The 11529-nt window shown below is 43.4% G+C and overlaps 1 protein-coding gene across 1 annotated transcript; it reads left to right on the forward strand.

Annotated features, from left to right (window-relative positions):
- Positions 1-658: 658 nt before the first annotated feature.
- On the forward strand, positions 659-3503 carry LOC149443988 (uncharacterized). The gene is made up of 2 exons (XM_089655100.1): positions 659-889; positions 3258-3503. Exons 1-2 carry the CDS (start codon positions 659-661, stop codon positions 3501-3503), a joined length of 477 nt encoding a protein of 158 aa, XP_089511226.1.
- Positions 3504-11529: the final 8026 nt, after the last annotated feature.

An 11529-nucleotide genomic window follows, 5' to 3' on the forward strand; every position in this document is an offset into this window, starting at 1 on the left:
GAGGATTCTGGGAATATCATTTGATGTGACTATTTGTGTTCAGATGTAGAGTTTTCCTCCTGTGAAGTCTGGAGATCATATGACATCACATTGCCTCCACCTCCCTCCCTGATAGAAGAGAGAAAGAAGAAGAAGATTCTAGAAGTCACCAGAGAGATCACTGAGCTGCTGACAGGAGAGGTGAGCGGTGCCGGGAATTCTGGGACATTCTCCAGTAACAGACAAGGGATGTGTCTGGATGGTGACTGTATCATTGTGTGTGTCAGGTTCCTATAAGGTGTCAGGGTGTCACTGTCTATTTCTCCATGGAGGAGTGGGAGTATTTAGAAGGACACAAGGATCTCTACAAGGACGTCATGATGGACAATCAGCCGCCCCTCACATCACCGGGTAAGAGGAGACTTTATTGTAAAGGAGAGAGCAGTACGGAGGATCCACCTAGATCCCCCATCATCTGATAAACACATAGAAACAATGGATTCAGTCAGTGTGTGTGTTTCCTACAGATGGATCCAGTCATGGGAACCCACCAGAGAGATGTCCCCGTCCTCTGTATTCCCGGGATTCCACACAGGAAGGTCACACCATCCCTCACCATCATCAGGTAGATGATGACAATTATTGGTAGTTGTGATTTATACACAGCATGTTTGTTACAATGAATGTTTTATTATATATTCAGAGTGGAATCCTCGGGGATGATAATATTGATGTTAAAGAAGAGTACAAAGAGGAGGATGAGGAGTATGGAGTGATGGAGGAGTTTTCAGAAGGACACAAGGATATGATGGAGCCACCTAATACCAGGAACCCACCAGAGAGATGTCCCCGTCCTCTGTATTCCCGGAATTCCACACAGGAAGGTCACACCATCCCTCACCATCATCAGGTAGATGAGGAACAATCACTGATAGTATCATTAGGATCTGTACGTTAGAATAAAATGTACAAAGCGAGTGCCATCCAGTCAGCAGCTAAGCACTGAATGTAACCAACAAACCTTACAATAGAATCAATAAAATAGTGCAGCACTAAAATAATGATTCAGATGAAAGGGAGGTAAAAATAAACAATAAATAATAAAATTTGATGTAAATAAACAATATATGTGAACACACTTAAAAAATTCAAATGGAGACTAGTTATCAGCTTAGCACAAAGGTAACTAGATAAAACCTTTAAATGAACATAAAGTATATAAGTGCAGTACTCACACTAAATAAATAAATATGACATATAGTTCGTATCAGTGACTGAAAATATACAACTATAAATATATGGGGCAAATAATTTGTGTCAGTGACTAGATAGTGCCCATATAGTCCCAAAAGCTTCAATTGGTGCTTGTGCTCGTGGAAACAGAAGAAATGCGCACTCACCAGACACACAATATTAGTGCGTGTTATATCTTATATCCTGGTGTCATCAAGGTAGTCATCTGAGCCAGTTGTGGAAAAACGCTTCCTCTCAAGGTGGATGGGTCCCAGGACTTTAAATGTTGATGATCCAGGGGTGTCCAGAGTTCCCCTTAAGGGATAGGTGGGTGCAGCTCACAAGGGTTAACTGGAGGCTCCCTCTCTGGAGGTAATAAACTGGTACTGGGTGTCGTCACCGAATAAAGATGGCCACCAAAGTTCCACGATGCTCCGACGGCATGACATCACGGCGTGAGTTGGCTCCTCCTTACGCGTTACGTGCGCACGCACATCATCAGAGGAAGAAACCATTGGCACCATGACGTGACATAAGGCTTTAAATAGGCAGAATGGCGCATGCGTATCAAGCCGGCGACATTTTGCTGAAGCCTAAACAGATTGTTTACTCTCGTGCGCTGATGCGCCATTTTACTAGAGGTTTTTTATATAGATAAAAAGAGTATGTACATTCGTTCGCTTATGCTGTATATTACCTTAAATTCTAAATGTCAAAAGAGTATAATATATTAAAAACTCCTAATATATTGAAATATATTGGTGATGCAGGTGTGTTAATGCTTTATATGATTAGATAAACCATTTCAGATGTCAAAAGTATAGCACTTATATGAGTGTTGGAAGTGATTGATCTACATTAAATATTGATCAACTGTTGTATATTAATATCAATAAAGGATATTAATTAATAAGTAAAAGAAATAAAAAGTTGTATAAGAATATCAGCAAAATCATAATAAAAATATAATAAAGTCAAATAATGATACCATTAAAACACCTTTTGTATTCAAATAATAAAATAAGTAAAATATATACTAGTGCCCATTATAGTAAAATTATAAATGATTATATTATTATATAAAAAAAAATTTTAGAACAAAAAATGGACATCAGAAGGATTTGGCAAAAGATCCGATGAGCGTTAATTATTGTACTAAGACTGAAATCACATATGATATGAATATAACCGTATTGTAAGAATAATACACAAGAATTAAAATATTTATGCTAAAAGTACACATTAAAGAATGTTCAAATGAAATTAACTATTGTCGATAAAACAATTAACATCTAACTCAATATTGAGTCCGCCGGGTGCAGGGTACCTAACTCGTAAATTTGTTTGGTCTCCAGTTGGGATACTGGCCGAGTCTTATATGTCCCTCTCCAGTGCGGGATGATAGTATCTATCCCTATGAACATAAGTGAGGAGGGATCTCTCTTCTGATATCACCTATAATGTAAGGAGAGGGAATGCTCCTTATATCCTTTTTTAATATTATAAATGTGCTCCGGAGACGGTCCCTCAACCTTCTCGTGGTACGACCCACATACTGTTTGGGGCATTCTAATAGATAGACTACATATTTCCTATTACAGCCGATGAATTTGTCTATATTATATGTCTTATTAGTTTGATTAGAAAGATATCTGGTTATTATTTTCTTTCTAGTATCATTAGGATCTGTACATTATCTGCATTGTTACCACTGATGTCATTTTTATTATATATTCAGAGTGGAAACCTGAGAGATCCTAAAGTTGAGGTTAAAGAAGAGATAAAAGAGGAGGAGGATGAGGATGGGGGGATGGAGGAGTCAGAGCTTCTAAAAGAACACAAAGATCTGTACCAGGACACCATGGTGGAGTCATCCAGCTACAGGAACCCACCAGAGAGATGTCCCCATCCTCTGTATTCCCGGGATTCCACACAGGAAGGTCACACCATCCCTCACCATCATCAGGTAGATGATGACAATTATTGGTAGTTGTGATTTATACACAGCATGTTTGTTACAATGAATGTTTTATTATATCTTTCAGAGTGGAATCCTCGGGGATGATAATATTGATGTTAAAGAAGAGTATAAAGAGGAGGATGAGGAGTATGGAGTGATGGAGGAGTTTTCAGAAGGACACAAGGATATGATGGAGCCACCTAATACCAGGAAACCACCAGAGAGATGTCCCCGTCCTCTGTATTCCTGGGATTCCACACAGGAAGGTCACACCATCCCTCACCATTACAAGGTTGGTGGGATAGTGCATCTAGAACATGAACTTGTATAGACAATGTGTGGATGTTTTATGTGATGTCACAATCATAAATCTTACATTTTACAGATGATATTTTCTCTCATTTCCTTGATTTAGAGTGGAGATCCAATCGATATAGAATTTGAGGTGAAAGCAGAAGAAGAAGAGGCGTATGTGAGGGATGATCAGCAGTCTATGGAGGAGGATGGAATAACGGGGACATTTATAGAGGAGGACACTCCTACAGAGATCAGCACAGGTGGGTCATGAACACTAAATCCATTCCTCCACCCATACTGCTCACTGATTGGTCCAGAGTAGGGCGGGGACTGGGTGATATCAGCCTGTAATCCCCTGGTCACTTTCCTGAGCTGTGTTCCCCGTCCTGTATTCCTGGATTTCTCTCGGATAATCTTCCTTCTCTGTGCTGCAGACACAATTTATGTCTCTAGACTGGATTTATGGAGGTTCTGGGGTTCAGCTGGCAGCAAAATGTTTTTCAGCACAAGCGATACTAGACCTAGACACCTGTGGTGTGTGTCTTGGGTGTCCTTCCCCATGCCCAGATCTAGTTATATCTCTGACAGAACATTTCTCCCAGGGTTCCTTCTCTGTTATCTGCTGGCAGTGCCGGGTGGAGGGATATGTCTGTAGTGTCTCAGACCCAAGTCACTGAGTGCAGTCTCAGGAGATGGGAGGCAGCGGTGTGGGATCTCTGCAACTTGTCTACAGTAAACATTTAAGCTTCCACTGATTACTGAATACCAATATTATAAGTCCTGACCCTTACACTGTATAATTTATATTGTACATTCCATACTCCTGACCCCTGCACTATATACTCTATGTTGTACATTACATACTCCTGACCCCTGCACTATATACTCTATGTTGTACATTACATACTCCTGACCCCTGCACTATATACTCTATGTTGTACATTACATACTCCTGACCCCTGCACTATATACTCTATGTTGTACATTACATCCTCCTGACCCCTGCACTATATACTCTATGTTGTACATTACATACGCCTGACCCCTGCACTATATACTCTATGTTGTACATTACATACTCCTGACCCCTGCACTATATACTCTATGTTGTACATTCCATAGTCCTGACTTCTGCTCTCCCCCCTCCCCCCACTGCTATATATACACATAATATGGATTCTCTCATGTTAAACCCATTTCCTCCCAGCTGGACATTTTATATCGGATGATGTGATTGGAGCACAGACTTTTACATGGTGATAATAATGTGATAACATCCTCCAACTTTGGACCCTTAAACAGAAAGTGATAATGAGGGCGGAGTCAATACCCCAATGATGGTGGTCTTCAGGATCAGTCCAGTCTTCATCTTGGTTGTTCTCCCCCCATCCTCACTCTCTGACCTCTGGTGGGGCTCAGTCCTGCTGTTCTTCATGACTAAATCATGGACTAAATAAGGAAGTGCAGTACTTCTTGTGTTGGGAAGATGGCGATGAGTGATAGAGGGGGTGGGGACCCTCGTCCTATAATCCCCTCATCACTGTCCCTCCTATAAACACGGTTCTGGTTGTTTCTTCACTCTCTGACTAAGGTCCATGAATAAAGAAATGACCTGGCAGGAGATCAGAGGAGCCATTTCCTAGATCCCTTGAGGGTGGAATTGTAAGCTCCTCAGAGACCAAGCTGCCTGATGTGGGCGGAGTCCTGGTTTGGGGGAACCAATCAGCTCCTGTCTAGTAATCCTCTTTGTCTTTGTATTTTAGTCCATGGCCGGGAGATGAGGAAAACCTCCGAGGATTGTCTCACTTTGTCTCCAGACTGGAAAGTAGAAGATGAGGACATCACACAGTATAGTCCAGGAGAAAACCCGGCTCCCTCCAATGTCCATCCGGCACCACCCAGTGTAGATGGACCATCGGATTCCTCGTATCCTGAGGAACCTCAGACTGTGCGGGACCGGGCCGGCCTTCCAACAGAGAAGAGCTTTTCCTGTACTGAGTGCGGGAAATGTTTCCGTTATAAATCCTATCTTAATAGGCATCAAAGATCTCACACGGGAAAGAAGCCGTATTCCTGTCCTGAGTGCGAGAAATGTTTTTCAGTGAAGTCCAATCTTTACACACATCAGAGATCTCACACGGGGGAGAAGCCGTATTCCTGTATTGAGTGCGGGAAATGTTTTTCAAAAAAGTATAATCTTAAAAAACATCAGAGGCTTCACACAGCTGAGAAACCATATTCCTGTCCTGAGTGCGGGAAAACATTTTCACAGAAGGTTCACCTTAGCACACATCAAAGACTGCACACAGGGGAGAAGCCATTTTCCTGTTCTGATTGTGGGAAAAGTTTTTTTCAAAAATCAGAGCTTGTTTCACATCAGAGATCTCATACGGGGGAGAAGCCATATTCTTGTCATGAGTGTGGGAAACGTTTTTCATGGAAGTCCAGTCTTTGCATACATCAGAGATCTCACACGGGTAAGAAGCCATATTGCTGTCCTGAGTGCGGGAAATGTTTTTCAGTGAAGTACAACCTTTACAAACATCAGAGATCTCACACGGGAGAGAAGCCGTATTCCTGTCTTGAGTGCGGGAAATGTTTTTCACATATGTCTAATCTTTACATACATCAGAGATCTCACACAGGGGAAAAGCCATATCCTTGTCCTGAGTGCGGGAAATGTTTTTCACAGAAGTCCAATCTTTCCATCCATCAGAAATGTCACACGGGGTAAAAGCCACTTTCCTGTCCTGAGTGAGGGAAATGTTCCTCTCTGAAGTCCTGTCTTCCTGTACATCAGGGGTCCCACACAACCCTGGAGGTGTATTAGTGCCTTGAGTGCGGGAAATGTCTTCTAGATGAATGTTGCTGGACATCCCAGCTCTCGTGGGGAAGAAGCACACCCTGATATACACCTCAGATAAACTCCATGGCTGATCTTCATCATGGAAGAAACAGTTCATAAGGAGATCAGAGGCCCCCAAAGACATGGATGAAGTGTGGGACCGGGTTGGCCATTGATATCAGGAGAAGAATATAAATGGAGTGTGAAATGCTCTGTAATGATGGAAAACATTCCCCCGGCTCAGCAAATCTCCTAATGACATCGGTGTTTTAGCCCCATTCACAGAGAAGGAATGGACAGGAGATAAAATCTCTCATACAGACAGAATAGTCATGTGACTTTATAAAGAGGAACGCCAGAAAATCACATCAATCAAATCTTCCAATGTGTTCCCCATACACAGATTCCCCTACATATCCGCCTTTATTTCCTCCTTTCCCCCATTTTCTATGTTGGGATCTTTTCTACAATACTTTGTTATAATTAGAGATGAGCGAATTTCTCAAAAATTCGATTCGGCTGATTTGGCGAATTCCAGTATGAAATTCGATTCGATGCGAATTAATTCGCTACGAAGTTAACTTATTAAAAGGGTTTCTAGGCTTCAGAGAGCCTTTAAATTAGTGCAGAACACTGTACCTTTAATTTAAATGCCCTTGAAGATGAGGAAGGAGAAGGAGAAGGAGAAGAAGAAGGAGAAGGATGAGGAGAAGGAGAAGGATGAGAAGAAGGAGAAGGATGAGAAGAAGGAGAAGGATGAGAAGATGGAGAAGGAGAAGGATGAGGAGAAGGAGAAGGATGAGGAGAAGGAGAAGGATGAGAAGAAGGAGAAGGATGAGAAGAAGGAGAAGGATGAGAAGAAGGAGAAGGATGAGGAGAAGGAGAAGGATGAGAAGAAGGAGAAGGATGAGAAGAAGGAGAAGGATGAGAAGATGGAGAAGGAGAAGGATGAGAAGAAGGAGAAGGATGAGAAGAAGGAGAAGGATGAGAAGAAGGAGAAGGATGAGGAGAAGGAGAAGGATGAGAAGAAGGATGAGAAGAAGGAGAAGGATGAGAAGAAGGAGAAGGATGAGAAGAAGGAGAAGGATGAGAAGAAGGAGAAGCAGAAGGAGAAGGATGAGAAGAAGGAGAAGGATGAGAAGAAGGAGAAGGATGAGAAGAAGGAGAAGGATGAGAAGAAGGAGAAGGATGAGAAGAAGGAGAAGAAGGAGAAGGAGAAGGATGAGAAGGATGAGAAGAAGGAGAAGGAGAAGGATGAGAAGAAGGAGAAGGATGAGAAGAAGGAGAAGGATGAGAAGAAGGAGAAGGATGAGAAGAAGGAGAAGGATGAGAAGAAGGACAGTTCTGTGACAGTTTCTGTCTATTTCTGACAGTTCTGGGACATTCACTCCATACAGCGGTTTCAACCGCTGTATGGAGGGAATGTCATAGAACTGTCAGAAATAGACTATTTCTAACAGTTCTGGGACACTCACTCCATACAGCGGTTGAAACATTGTATCTATTTGTTTCCATAAATGGATCCATTTATGGAAACAAATAGATACAATGTTTCAACCGCTGTATGGAAGGAATGTCCCAGAACTGTCATAAATAGTCTATTTCTGACAGTTCTGGGACATTCCCTCCATACAGCGGTTTCCGGCAAAAAGTGTATGTGCAGAGTTCCTCTATTCTGCAGATACACTTAGAGGAGCTCTGCAGATACACTTAGAGGAACTCTGCACATACACTTTTTGCCGGCTTGGAATTATTCTTATTTTCATCCTACTTCTTCTTCTTCATCCTCATCCTCTTCTTCTTCTGAGGATGAGGATGAAGAAGTAGAAGAAGAAGAAGAAGTAGGATGAAAATAAGAATTCCAAACCGGCAAAAAGTGTATGTGCAGAGCTCCTCTATTTCTGACAGTTCTCTGACAGCTTCTTCACATGTACAGCGGTTGAAACATCTGTATCCTAAATGTAAACTAATAGATACAATGTTTCAACCCCTTTACATGTGTTCCTTCTGTCAGAGATCTGTCAGAAATAGCGGAGCTCACTGCAGGGACACTTTTGCCGGCTGATCGGGAAATATTCGATTCGCGCACCCGAAGTAGGCAAAATTTCGGATTCGACGCGAATCGAATATTTCCTGAAATTCGACTCGAATTCCGGTTCGCCTGGTTCGATTCGCTCATCTCTAGTTATAATAATGGAACACGTTGTGTATTGTATTGTACACCAATAATAATGACTCCGCCCCCACATTCCAGACAAGGGATCTTCCTGACCAATCGGATTTCTGCATTTACTATTTCCTGATTTATTTTTGCAATCCCTTTGAAAGTGAAATTATAATAAAAAATGTATTGAATGAAAAACAAAATCCTGTGTGTGAGTGCAATGATGACAAAGCTGTGTATCCAGAAACGGCTGGTCGGTGACACTTCCATATACAGCCCAATGAAGTGACAAGGAAGCCCTAGAACCCTTTGGAGGAACCCTGGCTGAGAAAGGCTGGACTAGGCAGTCACATATCTCTGCCCCCCTTGCAGGGTTCCCAACCCTCCGTGACTTTTATTACTGACACGACATGAAATAGAATAGAATGGATAGATAATGTGGACATTGTAGTCAATGGAAGGTGATGAAGGGACGGGCAGAATCAAGCTCCTTGATAGTAGAGGCAGACCCGATCAGTCCTCATGGGGTCACATACATGTATAATAGACCCTGGTGGTGTCATGGAGGACAATCCTCAGGTATCCTCATATGTAGATGATAGTCACTGAGATATCAGATAAAGCCACACGCTGCTATCTCACACTTGGCACAAAGACAGCCAGTAGATGGATGTAAAGAGATGACGGAACGGGGCACTTGTAGAGTCAAAGGAGGCAGCGGTCACCATTCACTTTCAGCACAGGAGAGTCCCTCAATCCTCAGTGAGGTCATATACATACATGGCAGACCCATATAGATCCCATAGGGGGTAATCCACGTAGTCATCCACGGATAATTGTGGTAATAGCAGTGTTGCCAGTATATGGATGGCGGGTTATAATTAGAGATGAGCGAATCGAACCAGGCGAAGTGGAATTCGTTTCGAATTTCAGGAAAAATTTGATTCGCGGCGAATCCGAATATTAGCATACTTCGGGTGCGCGAATCGAATTTTCCCCGATCAGCCGGCAAAAAGTGTCCCTGCAGAGAGCTCCGCTATTTCTGACAGTTCTTTGACAGTTCCTTCACATGTACAGCGGTTGAAACATTGTATCTATTTGTTTCCATTTAGGATACAGATGTTTTTATTCTGAAACAAATAGATACAATGTTTCAACCGCTGTACATGTGAAGGAACTGTCAGAGAACTGTCAGAAATAGCGGAGCTCTCTGCAGATACACTTTTTGCTGTACTGGAATACTTCTTCTTTTCATTCTTCTCCTTCTCCTTCTCCCGTGACTGGCCAAATGAGTGAAGTGTGCGGTGATTCTAAGATCGACGGCACTCATCTGCATGTCATACTGACTGACAGTATTATTTCTCTTCCCCAGCAGACTCCAAGGGCATTTAAATTAAAGGTACAGTGTTCTGCACTAATATAAAGGCTCTCTGAAGCCTAGAAACACCCTTTTTTAAGTTAAATTTGCAGCGAATATATTCGCATCGAAACGAATTTCTCCCGCAAATTCGGCGAATCAGCCGAATCGAATTTTTGAATAATTCGCTCATCTCTAGTTATAATGACAGGATAGATAGTGCAGTAGGCAGTGGGTGAGCAGAAATATGAGACTGATAGAGCCCTGTGTGCCAGCGATAGGAACAAGGACATCAGACAGGTGGCGCTCAGCCAAGCAATTTCCATGAATGGGGACTCCCGCAGTGTATTAGTGCCTTAGTCCAAAAAACAGAGTCCGCTCACCCATCCAAGTGCTGTTTGCTAATGCATTGTCCTCCCGCTGCATAGTGGAAGTGTAGAGGCACGCCGTGTAATCATCTGTGGATGAGGAGGTCTGCAAAGAGGTCTAGTGTGTCCAGAGCGGTGTGGCCAGGTGGTGAGGCTGTGTGGAGAGTCCTGGATGCCGGGGACGCGGGTGTCATGATGTTGTGACGTCAACGTGTTTCATCCACTGAGTCACGTGAGCTTCTTCAGCCCGCACCGCACCAGACACACTAGACCTGTTTTCAGACCTAATCATCCACGGATGATTACACGGCATGCCTCTACACTTCCACTATGCAGCGGGAAGACAATGTATTAGAAAACAGCACTTGGATGGGAAGAAGAAGGAGCCAAGAGAAGATGGGAAGCAGAAGGAGCCTGGAGAGGATGGGGAGGTGAAGAAACCTAGAGATGAGGAGGAGGAGAAGGAGCCTAGAGAGGGGAGGGAGCCTTGAGAGGATGGGGAGGGGATGGAGCCAAGAAAGGATGGGGAGGGGAAGGAACCAAAAGAGGATAGGAAAGGAGGAGCCTAGAGAGGATGGGAGGGGGGTATAAACCTAAGGAGAATTGGAGAGAAGGGTGGAAAAGAAAAGGAAGGAAAGTATAGAGGATGGGGAAGAAACCTAGAAAGGATGGGGAGGAGAAAGAAGCCTAGAGAGGATGGGGAGGAGAAGGAGCCTAGATAAGATGGGGAGAGAAAGGAACCTAGAAAAGGATGGGAAGGGGAAGGAGCCTAGAAAGTATTGGGAGGGAATGGAGCCTAGAGAGAATGGGAGCCTAGAAAGCATGGGGAGTAATAAGAGCCTAGAGAGGATGGGGAGGGGAAGGAACCAAGAGATGATAGGGAGGGGAAGGAACCTAGAGAGGATGAGAAGAAGTTGCCTAGAGAAGATAGGGAGGGGATGAAGGCTAACGAGGATGGGGAGTGGAAGGAGCCTAGAGAGGATGGGAAAGTGGAAGGAGCCTAGAGAGTATGAGGAAGGGAAGAAGCCTACAGAGGATGGGAAGGAGAAGGAGCCTAAAGAGGATGGAGAGGGGAAGAAGCCTAGACAGCATGGAGAGGGAATGAGCCTATTGAGGATGAGGAGTGGAAGGAGTCTAGAGAGGGGCATGAACCTAGAAAGTATGAGGAGGGGATAGAGCCTAGAGAGGAGGGGAACGTAGAAACAATGGGGAGTGGAAGGAACCTAAAGTGGATGGGGAGGGAAAGGAACCTAGAGAGGATAGGAAGGGGAAGGAGCTTAAGAGAGGATGGCAAGGACATAAAGCCTAGAGCAGTTGGGAGCCTAG

This window comes from Staurois parvus, unplaced genomic scaffold (assembly GCF_062004578.1).
Source record: "Staurois parvus isolate SC_StPar_1 unplaced genomic scaffold, SC_StPar_1.0 ptg000819l, whole genome shotgun sequence".
Taxonomy (NCBI): domain Eukaryota; kingdom Metazoa; phylum Chordata; class Amphibia; order Anura; family Ranidae; genus Staurois; species Staurois parvus.

Excerpts from the sequence above, each read along its gene's own strand:
- LOC149443988 (XM_089655100.1), top strand. The coding sequence starts at position 659 with ATGAATGTTTTATTATATATTCAGAGTGGAATCCTCGGGGATGATAAT. Across the intron at positions 890-3,257 it reads CCATCCCTCACCATCATCAG|AGTGGAATCCTCGGGGATGA; the intron begins GTAGATGAGGAA and ends TATATCTTTCAG.